Raw genomic sequence first — 14020 nt, forward strand, 5'->3', positions numbered from 1 at the left:
GACTTGTGTGGTTGAGTCGCTTCCGATTTATGGCCACCCTACGAATTAATGTCTTCCAGAACATCCTGTGGCTAAGAGCCTTGCTGGGTCTTGCAAACAGAAAACTTGATTGAGTCCATTCATCTCAGGTTGGCTGCTAGCAACGGAGGCCCGACAGTTAACTGTCGCCTGCACACTTTTTTTTTTTAAAGGAAAGAGATTTGTGCCTTTGGGTGTGGCCTTTGTGTCCTGGCCATGGTATTCCTTGGAGGTCTCCCATCCAAGTTCTTGCCAGGGTTGACCCTTCTTAGCTTCTGGGATCTGGCTTGCTTGGGCTGTCTAGATCAGGATTACCCTTGAAATCAAGTTGGTCTTTAAGGCTACTAGTCTTAAATCTTATTGATCTTTCTGGTTTACTGTGTAACAAAGTTGCATGTCATCCGTCTTGCTTGCGGCACGTGCTGTTTGTGTACAGGCAGCTGGTTTATCTACAACTGGCTCTCCTGGCCTGAGCTACTGGAGCATAGGGGGTTTAATTTTCCCTTTGGCAGAATAGGAAAGAATGTGCTGCTCAAAGACCTTTTGTACTTGGGAGCTGGCTCCCCCGTGATTAATTCAGTGCTCAGTGAGCCGTGACCCACGATGAAAGCAGTGGGCAGGTAGGGGAGGATCAACGCAGCAGTTGAGAGAAGGGCCATCGCTGGTCTCTTCCCCGAGCAAGTCCCAAAATATGCTGATGCAGAATTCCAGGAAGTAAATGCCACTTTGTCATGAGAGTCATCTGGCAGTATTGGTTCGTACACATAGAAGAAGAAGGAGATATTGGATTTATATCCCGCCGTCCACTCCGAAGAGTCTCAGAGCGGCTCACAATCTCCTTTACCTTTCTCTCCCACAACAGACACCCTGTGAGGTAGGTGGGGCTGGAGAGGGCTCTCTCAGCAGCTGCCCTTTCAAGGACAACCCCTGCCAGGGCTATGGCTGACCCAAGGCCATTCCAGTAGGTGCAAGTGGAGGAGTGGGGAATCAAACCCGGTTCTCCCAGATAAGAGTCCGCACACTTAACCACTACACCAAACTGGCTCTCCACATATGGCCAAGGATGCCGCCTGGAATAACAATACAGGTATGCACCTGTATTGTACATCGCACAGATGGCACTCAACAGAGTGCTTTTGTTTTTCTCCGGAGCGTTTCCCTGAGCAAGGCTTAAATCGCATTTCAGCCTCTCTCTTTGCTATTACGTTAGCGAAAATGCCTGATAGTTTTTAAGGTCAAGGAGGAGGAGGAGGAGGCGCGATGTTCGTAACGCGAATGAAGTACAGGTTTTTAGCGAACATTCATGTTACCCACTGTGTGAAGCGAGAGAGCCGCTGGAAGATCATTTTGGAAGCAGCTCTTGTTTCGACCGGTTTATAAAGTGAACGTATAACCCACATTGGCCAGAATGCTCATTTGCATTGCAGATTCCTTTCTGCCGGGGTAACAGCCATCAGTTCAAATAAACAGCAGAGGGAGAAAGCTTGAAAGAGATCGAATTCAAGTTGCATGTATGAAAATGCCAAGAGTCACTCGAGAGAAGTTGCAGCTCCCACGATGCTTGAGTCAGACTCAAAATATCAAATGGGCCTCCTCTTCTTGTAGGCCAGAGTTGGCCAAACTGTGGCTTGGGAGCCTCATGTGGCTTTTATACATATTGTGTGGCTCTTGAAGCCCCCACAGCCCCGTCGGCTGACTTGGAGAAGGCATTTAAAGTTGTTTTCTTTCCACCTCTCCCTCCCTCTTCCCATCTATTTGCCTTCCTTCCTTCTTGGTGTAGTGGTTAAGTGCGTGGACTCTTTTCTGGGAGAACCAGGTTTGATTCCCCACTCCTCCACTTGCTGCTGCTGGAATGGCCTTGGGTCAGCCATAGCTCTGGCAGAGTTGTCCTTGAAAGGGCAACCGCTGTGAGAGTCCTCTCAGCCCCACCCCCTCACAGGGTGTCTGTTGTGGGGGAGAAAGATAAGGGAGATTGTGAGCCGCTCTGAGACTCTGAGATTCGGAGTGGAGGACGGGATATAAATCCAATATCTTCTCCTTCCTTCCTAGCAGCTGTCAAACATCTGACGTTCACATCTTGCAGCTCTTAGACATCTGATGTCTATTCTATGTGGCTCTTATGTTAAGCAAGTTTGGCCACCCCTCTTGTAGACATTTGAAAGCTTGCTTCCTGTGGTCTTCTTGTTCCTAAGCAGAAGGTGCTGATTGCACACAGCACGGACAGCTTTCCCTTTTGGAAAAAACAAGAAGTTTGCTGCAGGGAAGAAGGACCTCACAGAGGTGCTGCCCACTGGAATGGGAGTTTGGTGGTACTACCAGGGTTTTTTATTTTTGTGCCCTTGGTGCTGATTCCTGTCCACCCACCCGAGACTAGCTTGTGTCAGGTCTGCTGATGCGCCCGCACAAGGATCATGTGAACACTTCTTGTCTGGATGCACGTTGAGTTTTGGCTTCTATTGTTCTGAGTAAATAAGCCATTTTCTCTACAAAGCTAGCTTGAGGTAGCTAAGATAGATCCAGCAGCAGAACGACGTTTGAGACCAGTGGCACCTTTAAGACCAACGAAGTTTGATTCTGGGTATAAAGCTTTCGTGAGCACGGACGCTTATGCCTTGAATAAAACTTCGTTGGTCCTGAAGTTTCCACTGGACTTGAACTTTGTTCCTGAGATAGGTAAATTGCAAATCGAACCATTAATACGTTTTAAAAAGTGGGATAATTAGTGTTTAAAATGCTGGATGCAAGGTTTTGAGCCACCCGAGACCCAAAAAAGACATTGCCGTGGTAAGGTCACCTTTTTACCTGTCCAGGCCTACAAGCTTTCCCGTCTTGAAGCTGGAAAACCTGGAATTGTGACTAGTTAAAAGCCACAGCTTAACACTACAAAATCTTCCCCTACTAAACCAGCCGGCCTAGCAAACACTGCCGTATGCCAACCTGTTCTGGAATAAAAGTCCTGCCTCTGTTGCTTAGCGTTTCTTGTTTTGTGAGACCGATGGCTAAGGCTTTGATTTGGCCCTATGATATACCAAAGAAAGAAACAGCTAATCTCGCAAGGACGCTAATCCTTTTTGTCCCGCAGAGCAAGAGCTTGAATCCATAGCTGGTATTTTTCACACCTTTTGGTCAGGAAGGTTGCTCCGTCTCTCTGGTTACAGGGCTCCCGGATTTCAAAGAGCACCAGACAGCTGTCGGTTGCCCTCTGTCCAAAATTGAAAAGTGGCATCGAATGTTATGGCATACGTAGGCACTGCCTAGTAATAAGAAACGCTGCTTAGAATGAGAGTATCAAGGAACTATTTGTACTGCTTCAGGCATCCCTTGAAGCAGGAGACAGAGAGAACCCTCTGCATTATACTTAGCACAGTTATCCTGTAGTACCCCCCACCCCAGCCCACCCACCGCCCCAACACGAACACACAAACCTTTGGGTGCTGTATTTACAGCTAATCTCTAAGGGTGTGCTTCCACTGGCTCCTAGCCAGGGCTCCCCCCCCCCCGAAAAAACAGGTGCTGGGACTCTCAAGCGGGAAATGAAGAAGAAACACGCAGGTGCCCCTCGAACAAAGCAGGAGTCAAGCTTCACCTTTAAGACCAACCAAGTTTTATTGAGAACGTCAGCTGCGAGGTGACATGATAGAGGTTTACAAGATAATGCATGGGATGGAGAAAGTAGAGAAAGAAGTATTTTCTCCCTTTCTCATAATGCAAGAACTTTGCTGAGCAGTCAGGTTAAAACGGATAAAAGGAAATACTTCTTCACCCAAAGGGTGATTAACATGTGGAATTCACTGCCACAGGAGGTGGTGGTGGCTACCAGCATAGGCAGCTTCAAGAGGGGGGTTAGATAAAAATATGGAGCAGAGGTCCATCAGTGGCTATTAGCCACAGTGTGTGTGTGTGTATATCTATATCTATATCTATATCTATATCTATCTATCTATCTATCTATCTATCTATCTATCTATCTATCTATCTATCTATCTATCTATCTATCCATCCATCCATCCATCCATCCATCCATCCATCCATCCATCCATCCATCCATCCATCTATCCATCTATCCATCTATCCATCTATCCATCCATCCATCCATCATCTATCTATCTATCTATCTATCTATCTATCTATCTATCTATCCATCCATCCATCCATCCATCCATCCATCTAATTTTTTTTGGCCACTGTGTGACACAGAGTGTTGGACTGGATGGGCCATTGGCCTGATCCAACATGGCTTCTCTTATATTCTTATGTTTTTAAGGTGTGCGGTGGTCCCTTTCAATGTGATGGCCAGAACTCCCTTTGGAGTTCAGTTATGCTTGTCACACCCTTGCTCCTGGTTCCACCCCCAAAGTCTCCAGGCTCCACCCCCAAAGTATCTTGGCTCCACCCCCAAAGTCCCTAGATATTTCTTGAATTGGACTTGGCAACCCTACCTCTGTCTCCCCCCTCCTCCCAGTCCAGGCAGTCCTGAAGCTTGGAAGGTGCCTGGGAAATGTGGGCCTACTGCAAAATTAGGCTTCCCAACCCTCCCGCCCTGGCGGGGGACCCCAGGACTTCCACCCTTTTCCCCCGCTCCCCAAAAAAACGGAAGCGGGGGAGGGGGGAAACGGTGCCGGGGAGCATGGCGAGCCGCCCGATCCTGGAGCGGGCGAGGCTGCCGCGCCGCTGCCGCCCCCTCCCCACCCACCGCGGCTGCTCCTCCGAGATGGGCCCAGGCTGAGCCCATCTCGGAGGAGCAGGCAAAACCAGAGAAGGGGAGGGCGAGGCAGGCCAGGAGCATGGTGAGCCGCGAATCCGGGCCCTTCTAGGACCCGGACTTGCGGCTCGCCATGCCCCCGACCCGCCTCCACCCCCCCCTCCGCTTCCACCTCAGAGGCAGAGCGGGCGAGGCCGCCGCGCCGCTGCCGCCTCTTCTCTGCTCGCCGTGGCTGCTCCTCCGAGATGAGCTCAGCCTGAGCCCATCTCAGAGGAGCAGCCACGGCGAGCGGAGAAGAGGCGGCAGCTGCGGGGTGGCTTGCCACGCTCCCCGGCACCGTTTGCCCCCTCCCCCCAGCTCCACCCCAGTGTCTCCTGGCTCCACCCCTAAAGTCTCCCAGCTCCACCCCCAAAGTCCCCAGATATTTCTGGGGTTGGACTTGGCAACCCTATGCAAAATTTATACAAGGCATCAGACCTCTGAGGCCTACAGGCTGCTGAGTCTTAGGCTTAGGCCAAGAATCATGACAAACTGACACCCAATTCAAAACTCTGATTGATGTGAGAATTTCAGGTGCTATCCACGTAAATGACACAATCACACCCGCTTTCCTTCCTGTAGAGCCCCTTTATCATTTTAGGTTTACCGGTCACGTGACAGCTTATCTGTTTATTACTTGAGGTACTCTTTGCTTCTTCTCTCAAAAATACATATTAAATCTGATAAAACAACACACAGCCTGAGCTTAAATGGAGAAAAACGCAACATTAGTTTGTTGTTGTTCAGTCACGTAGTCGAGTCCTACTCTTTGCGACCCCATGGACCACATCACACCAGGCCCTTCTATCTTCCACCATCCTCCTAAATTCACTCAAATTCATCTTCGTTGCATCGGTAACACTGCATTAGTATACCCAAATACAAATGGGACCCTATCATGATTCTAGGCCTAGTGCGGCCTACAGGGTCCAGGGAAGCCTGTGTTAGAGTAGTAACCAGGCCGGCATTTCTCAGGATCCCTTCTGTCCCTTTGATTGGATGGGCAGCAGTTTTGGAAGGAAAACTTGCCCAGAGGGGCAGGACCTAGGAGAAAGCAATAAAAGGTCAGCTAGAGAGGGAAATGTATTCTCTCCGGATGGGCTGCAGGCAGGAGGGTTCTCTCTAAGAGTGCGGAGCTGGAGAGAGAGGCTGCAGCAGGAGGAATCCTTCACCTAACGGGTGGTGATCTCTTGGCATTAGAGGAAGGGAACGTTTAGTCACATCAGGGCTGTTATTTCTTTGCATCACCTGTTTCTACCTCTCACTGTTGCACTAATAATTAAAACTTGTTGTTTTGAGCACTTACAATAAACTTATTATTGTTTTACTGCCTGGGTCTTCCTCACCAATACTCCCTCTAAGCTGTGGAGTGAGTCTTGTGAGCAAAAGTTCCGCTTTGTGAGCTACTGCATAAATCAGTTTTAATGCTTTGTGAGCATTAAAATTGTGAGCTGCTGCATAAATCAGTTTGCTCTGGGGCCATGTGTGAGCCGGAGGCTAAAAAAACCCCTGTGAGCTAGCTCACAGTGGCTCAGCTTAGAGGCATCATTGGTCCTCACATCTCTTTGGTCACGGATAGAAGGTGTTTTGTTAAGAAGGAAGACAAGTTGAGTGAGTGCTCTGGACCCTCCCAGACAGACCCTTACCAGAATGGTGGCAACCAGTAGAAGAACCTTCCTGGTCTCCTGCCAGGGTGACAGAACCCATTGCCATCATGCCTCTTTTGTGACCATAGTGGTGGCCAAGCGTTCTTCTCTATCATCATTGCATCTGCTGATTGCAACCCTGCTGAGTTTTGCTGAGTAGTCTGCTTTATCTGGGCTCTAATGACGTCAGTACAGGAAAAGGTTGCTGTCCTGTGATGTGTGGCAAGGCGTTTTGACTGACTGAGCGACTTCAGCAGTTGAATCTCAGAGCGTTATCAGAGCAGAGTTGAATCACAGCTGCTGGTATGGCCTTCAGTTATTGTGGCTCGAGGACATGAACAGATTTCTTGGAGAGATGCATCTGACTTCCTTTTTTTGTTCATCCGTGGCCATTGTGGCTTCTAACCCCTGAGTGAGCAGGTTTGATAAGCTGGGTCCAGGAGGTAGTAAGTGCTTACCTGGCTCTGAAAGAGCTAGATCAGGCCAATGGCCCATCCAATCCAATACTCTGTGTCACACAGTGGCCAAAAAAAAAACCCAGGTACCATCAGGAGGTCCACTAATGGGACCAGAACATTAGAAGTCCTCCCACTGTGCCCCCCCCAAGCACCAAGAATACAGAGCATCACTGCCCCAGACAGAGTGTTGCATCTATAAGAACATAAGAGAAGTCATGTTGGATTAGGCCAAAGGCCCATCCAGTCCAACACTCTGTGTCATACAGTGGCCAAAAAACCAGGTACCATCAGGAGGTCCACCAGTGAGGCCAAGACACTATAAGCTTTTCAACTATGCCCCCCCCCCCAAGCACCAAGAATACAGAGTGTCACTGCCTCAGACAGAGAGTCTATTAGCCACTGATGGACCTCTGCTCCATATATTTTTCCAATCCCCTCTTGAAGCCGTCTGAGCTTGTAGCTGGCACCACCTCCTGTGGCAGTGAGTTCCATGTGTTAATCACCTTATGGGTAAAGAAGTGCTTCCTTTTATCCGTTCTAACCTGACTACTCAGTAATTTCATTGAGTGCCCAGGAGTTCTTGTATTGTGAGAAAGGGAGAAAAGTACTTCTTTCTCTACCTTCTCTGTCCATGCATAATCTTTTAAACCTCTAGAATAAAGTCCTTGGGAGACTGCTCCTCAGCCCCCTGGCCTTTGTGAAGTGATGTCCTGAAGGTTCCTAGTGCCTTTCAACATCTACAGCAGGAAACCTCTGGGAGAGGGTTTGAAGACTGGGGTGCTGTTGGTAGGTAACAGTGCTATGGGATTTAGGCAACTTTGGGCAAAGTTGCATTCCTCCTAAAGGATCAGGTTTACAAACTGGAAGAGCCAATCTGTTCATATCTTAATTAAATCACACCTGGATTGCATGGCTCCTTTGATCAGCTTTGGCTGGTTTACCATCTCCATCCCTTCCTCGAAAAGAAGGATCGCTTTCCGATTAGCTTCAATGAGCTGTATTCACGTTGCCTTTGAAGGCGGTTCAGAGTCTTCAATTAGTTCAAAACGCGACAGCAAGATTTCTCAGGGGTACCAATCATGAGGGATATACTTTGCCACTGGTTAAGGAGCTTCGCTGGCTGCCAATTTGTTTCTGGGCTCAAGTGTTACCTTGAAAACCATAAATGATTGGGTTTCTGAAGTGCCACTTCCTTTTATATAACCCTAGTGTTTTGGAGAAGGCAATGGCAAACCACCCTGTAACAAAAAGTCTGCCAAGAAAACATCATAATGTGACATCATCCCGTGGGTCGGTAGTGACTCGGTGCTTGCACAGGGGGACTACCTTTACCTTTTTACCTGTCATTTATCTTCCTCTGGACCCTGCTTCCAGGGATTGCTAGCTTCTGAGATGAAATTAGGACAAGATCTTCACTGCTGTAGCATCTCTGCTATGGAATGCCTCACCTGTATCTCCCCTCTGTAATTTAGTGAGTTTGCGTGTCAGCTTAAATTTTCTATTTTGCTACTGTCAAGTCGGCTGATTCAATAACGAGGCTTTGCTGATACAAAGTTTCTAGTTTATTGTTATCATTGTTCTCGACTACAGGAAGATTGAAAGACTGAAGATCATACAGTAAAAGCAATCATATAAGGTACACATCAAAAGGATTCTTGAGGGAGGGGCACTCTATGCAGGGCACATTCACACACTGATGTTACCATATCGTTCTCAGGCCTGGCTTGGCCTTGAGCGTCTTCCCGACTCCAAAACTCCCCCAACACTCTGCCTGAGAAGGCACCATAATCTCTTTCGCATATTCCCATTTCAAAGCAACACTACATAACAAAGGAGAGGAGGGGGGTGAGGAGAGTTCAGGCCAGCAGCATTGGCATACAGCGTGGCTTTACCCAGGATACATCTCTCCTGAACCAAAGATTGAATGCAGGCTTGACCAGAGTTAAAGCAGACTTGACAGCTACATGGTCTGTTTTAAGCTTCTCCCATTGGCTACTCTAGTCAGGAAGTTGGTTAATTTATACCGCCTTAGACAATCATTTTGTGTCATAGTTAGTAGACTTTGACCGATTTCCCACTAGGCTTGTTCCGCTGTCAAAGCTCCCCCCCCCGCCCCCCGATGCTTCCATCCAATTTTGCACAAGCTGCTGCGGGGCTGCAACTTGCATTGCCTCTTTCCCGCGGCAAGCGAGATCCTCAGAAAACTGGTTTCTGCTTGCTGCAGGAAAGTGGCGAAGCAAGTGGCAGCCCCGCGGCAGCTTGTGCGAAATCGGACAGAAGCGTCAGTGAAAAAACAGCTCCGATGCCTGAACAAGCCTCTTGGGGAATTGGTCTTGGTGTCACCATTTTTAAATTTAGTGTTGCTGTCTTATTTTATTTTTATTGGATACTTTGTTGTCCAGTTTCAAAGCTGCATTTTACCACTTCTTTGGCAAAGGGCACAACCCACACTTTTATTAAACAAATTAGTACTGAAATAACCTAACAACCTGTAGCACGCATCGGTACGAGCAGGGGTCATTTTGTGGAAAAATAGGTGGCGATTGTTATGCAGCTGCACCTGCTATTGAATGGACAAGGAGGTGGAACTCTCAGGAGGAGGAGGAGGAACTCTCAGAAAGGTTCAGGAGCTGTGCTCCTGTGAGCTCCCACTGAATCTGAGGCCTGGGTATGAGCATCACACTTCAAAACTTCAGCCATGCTGGAAAAAAAAAAATACTGCGTTAGTCACTAACTTTCATACAGTACTTTTCCCTCCGTTTCCATTTAGACCTGGCTGCACTACTGTAACCATGACAGTAACTGTTCTCTCAGCAAGTGCTTAGAATGCCAAAACCACCTTCAGTTTCTCCATTAGTACAAAACGGGAGGCGATATCTCCTTTTTTGTGCTGTTCTCTTCCCCTCCACCCATAAGATTTGGTCTCCTCACGGGTTCCTTTCTGCTGGCAGGATAAGCTCAGCTCTGCCATTTCCCCCTTTGCTACCCTCCAGAGGCATTTCCTGCAGGCTCTTGGCTTTTTTTCTCCAGATGTTCAGCTCTGATAGCTATAACGAATTTTCCGTGAATGAACTGTGATCAGGGGCATAGCACACAGGTGACTGCTGCAGTTAGGGAAGTGAGCAGAACCATAGCAAAAAGGGCGAGCATATGAACGGTTAGCATTTGTCAGGTGGCTGCAAAGACAGAGTCAACCACATTAATATAACTGGCTAACCTTGCAGGGGGGAAATGACATAGCTGAGGTTATCTGAGGCACTGGATAAGTAGACATTTCACGGTAAGGATGGCCGTGCTCCCCCCACCCCCAAACTGAGAGCCAAATTGGCCTCATCCACTTCTGTAGGTAGCTTAGAGATTGCTTAGCTCCTAAAGGATATGACTGCAAAGACAATAAGTGGACCTGATAAAGGTTCAAAGCTTAATAATGTATTTCTGGTGGCCCTTCTGTTGGAGCAAACAGTTGGGCTAGAGCAAGGCTGTCAAACTCATTTGTTACGAGGGCCAAATCTAACAAGTGAGGCCCTGTTGGGCCGGGCCATGTCGGGTGTGTACCTATTTAAGATTACCTATGTATGTACCTATAAGATTAGGTAGCAGAGATATAAACTATATTAAGGACACATTTAAAAAAAAAACCCTTATAATATGCTTAAAACGTTAGCACTCATTGGTCTTCAAGGTGCTTTCTTCGTATTTCTGCCATGGGATCCACGGAACTGGGCAAAGGAAACTTTGATCTTTCCTTCCTTCTCCAGGGGACCAGGAGGGGGTGGAGCCTCAGCCAATAGAAGGAAGAGAGGCTTGGCTCAGGAACAAGCTCTCCCTCCCGCCTTCCTCCCCAAGAGAGGCGCCTCAGGCAATGAAGAAAACAGAGGTTTTGCTCTGTAGCTGCAGTGCAGTTGAGCAAGCCTGGCAAGGCAAGCTGTGATGCAGAAGGAAGCAAGAGAGAGGGAGAAGGAAGCAGATGACAACCAGTTGCCCGGGGGCCAAATAGGAGCCCTCTGTGGGGGAGGGGGGGCTGATTTGGTCCCCGGGCCGCATGTTTGACACCCCTGGGCTAGAGGGTGTTGGCAAAGCAGATCTGTCCCTGCTTTCCTTTTCCCTGAGCAAGCTGCCGTTGAAGCTCCTTTTGGGGCAGAATTGAGAGAGAACCTCTCAGGCAAAATGAGCCGCCAGATCGGGGCAGGGGGCAGCTGCAGCGACACCCAGGAGCAATCGCTTCTCACTTCCACGGGCGCAAGCCACAAACAATGATTCCTCTTCATTGCTGCATCCCATTATCCTGTGGCTCATTCCTCTTGCAAGGCTCTCTTGAGCCTCTGAGGGGAGTTCTGGGGCTGATGAGAGGCTGCTTGCAGGAGACAGTGGGCAAAGGTCTGCTCCCAGCTCCTCCCGCACCTTGTGCAAACACTTCCAGTGGCATTAACCCACACTGAGAGTGCAACAACAAAATCAGGGGATGAAAATGGCCGTTTGCCTTAGAGCATCGTAGACTGAGCTTCTAAGGACAGGATTTCTGTTTCTTTTCCCCCACCCTCACCTCAAGGGGTGTAACTGTGAATGTTGCTTGCAATGCTTTTGGTCTCTTGCTCTCGCTGTCCTATCCAGCCTGCCTCAGTGTCTTTTGCATGCATCCTGTGAGTCTTTCTCAGCCTGAGTTTCTCTCAGCAAAACATGTCATTTTGGAAGCAGTCCACAACTCTCTCTCTCTCTCTTGTTTTCCGTAGCGTCCTTCTGCATTAAACGTTCTGTGGTACGAATAGGAGAGAGGATGCTCATAAAAACTTGTTCAGCTTCACTCCAAACCCTTCGGGTGTTTTGCTCAGACCGGAATCTCCACAGCGGCCAGAAATGTTCTTTTAGGCAAAACTTTGTAGAAGACTCATGAAGCCCTCTAGGGGTAGACTGTCCCTTTAACTTACTGGAAGTTACCGGAAGTTACCAGAATTGTTCTGGAAGTGCAGTGGCAGCCAGGAGCCGGGTTAGCCACGTGGCTCACAGGTGCTTGCTGGCACTTCCGTGGCCCTCTTATTCCCCAGGCCTGTTTGAACATCCCAACCCCCCTCTTGGAAATCTGCACCCCGGGCAATTTGCCACCAGTCAGTTAGCATCCCTCGATGTCCCTTACATGTCTCGTTGGAGCAGGAAACAAGGTCTTCCCTTTGAAGAGAGTGCCTCTCTGGAACCGTCTTGCTGCCCTGCCTTCTCCCGCCTTCTGGGACTGTACGGCACAAAACCAAGACTAGCTCCTGGTGTGGGGCCTGTACTGTGGGTCGTGGGCTGCCCCTTCTCTGGACAGGCTGGGTCATCTGACTGGAAGGGCTAAACCGGAGAGGGAGTCCAGCCTATCCTCCCGCCCAAACCCTTTGTTTTTACCTTCCCCTCCTTGCCTTTCATTGGGCTGATTGGAGCAGAAGCACATTTCGTAATAGAGACCTTGTCATCAGGATTAAGAGTATGGTTACACTCCCTGCAGCAGCTGCCTGAGCTTGTCAACTACGGGGGAAAGAAATAATAACTCCCTCCCTTCCTCCTTTTGCCAGTTTTACCGTATGTCATTTGCTTCCTTCCTCCCCTCCCTTGCACTCTCTCTCTCTCTCTCTCCCTCCCTCTTCTCTGCCTCTCTTTCTCTTCTCTCTGACTTCCTCGCAGCTCTTCGCCCGGCTCCCACTCCGTCCCTTCAGAGCCCACACGGCTGAGAAGTTTTCAACAGAGCCCCCGGGGGGAGTCCTTCATCCGCTAAGCAAAGAGGCAGAAGAAAGACTGCTAGAAGCCAAGCCAAACAGAGGGGAGCTGGTTGCAGCCGGCCAGGCTTTGTCCCTGATGCTAAGCTGGCTGCTGCTGTCAAGGAGCCAAGCATGAGGGAGAAAGTTGCTCCGCGGAGTTGACGGAAGAGGGGTGGAGAAGTCAAGAGCGGCTGGCAGCTGGCTCCACCGGTGGCCTTGTGGCTCTTCCTTGTTCAATGAAACCACCTGAAGAACATGTACTTTCCTGCTCCCAAGGGAGGGAACTTGCCAAGCCAGGCAGCGAGGGAGACGGCCAGCTGGTAGTCCTTCAGTGTGGTTGGCATTGAGGTCACGGGGGTGGGGGGAAGAGTGTCAGAAGGGGAGGAGAAGCGAGAGAGGACCCGATGCCTGCTGCCAATATGACAGAGACCCTCCAGCTCCCAGCGCTGCAAGTCCCGGAACATCAGGAGGCAGAGAGTGGCCACGCCTGGTCTAGTTCGTCCACTCCGACCCTGCGCCGAAGGCGGTTCAAGATGAGGCGGATGAAGCACGTCCAGGAGCCGAGCCTGGAAACCGCGTCCTCCTCCAACAAGGAATTCCTCCAACTCCCCTCCATCGAAATCACCCCTTCGAGTGACGAGGATACCCCTTGGTCAAACTGCTCCACGCCCAGCGCCTCCCCGCAGCGCAAGCGCTTCCTGCTGCGCAAGTGGCTGAGTGTGAGGGAGAAGAAGGAGTGCAGTGAGAGCAGGTAAGTCACCTTCCTTTCCTCCTCCTATGAAAAAGGCCTCCCCATGAGTGGGATGTTTTGCTTTCTGCTACCTGGCATAACGCCGTGTGTTATGTCTCCCTCTTCTGGTTGGACTGGGTAAAGGGGGATGCCCTAGATGCCAATTTTCACCTGACCGTTGATCTTCCCTGATCTTTTATTTCAGACGGCAGACTTCTTGTAATTCTAGTCAGCTGCAAAGGAGATTGGGAGGGGCTAGTTTATAGGCTGCAGGTTTGTTTTTGCTAGATTTACGACACATGGCCAAAAACACACAGTTGCGACCGCAAGTGCTGAATAATACAGTTTCAGTGTACTTTCAGGGCATTTTCCAACTGGATTTTACTCTGAGAACTGGCAGAAGCCAGTTCGAAAATGCACTGAAAGTGGATTGAAAACTGCATTATTGACCACGTGTGATCGCGGCCCCGGTGTTCTGCTTTTGCCTGAATTGCAGACCTGCGATCTAAATGTGTGTTTACAATTCAGAAAAAAAAATGATGAACAACTGGCCACAATTCCACACCAGTAAGTACCGGGGGGACTAGAAGTATCCTGTCCAAAGGCTACACCGTCCTGACTTGGGCCCGTTTGAGGCAAGGTGAGAAATAAACATTTCACATGCATGAATGTAAAAATACGCTAGTGGTTTTGCTGCT

General features: G+C 49.3%; 1 protein-coding gene across 8 annotated transcripts in view; it reads left to right on the top strand.

The window, feature by feature from the left end:
• Window positions 1-14020, top strand: part of GRAMD1B (GRAM domain containing 1B) — a 339519-nt gene that overhangs the window by 84716 nt on the left and 240783 nt on the right. For 7 of the 8 annotated variants that reach the window (XM_060251468.1, XM_060251469.1, XM_060251470.1 and 4 more), the window contains exon 1: window positions 12965-13343. The exons of the other annotated variant lie outside the window; for it this stretch is intronic. In XM_060251468.1, the coding sequence (XP_060107451.1) occupies window positions 12997-13343 (347 nt within the window). In that variant the 5' untranslated portion in view covers window positions 12965-12996. Of the gene's footprint in view, window positions 1-12964; window positions 13344-14020 lie in introns of those variants that run through there. 8 annotated transcript variants of the gene reach the window in all.

This window comes from Heteronotia binoei, chromosome 12 (assembly GCF_032191835.1).
Source record: "Heteronotia binoei isolate CCM8104 ecotype False Entrance Well chromosome 12, APGP_CSIRO_Hbin_v1, whole genome shotgun sequence".
Taxonomy (NCBI): Eukaryota; Metazoa; Chordata; class Lepidosauria; order Squamata; family Gekkonidae; genus Heteronotia; species Heteronotia binoei.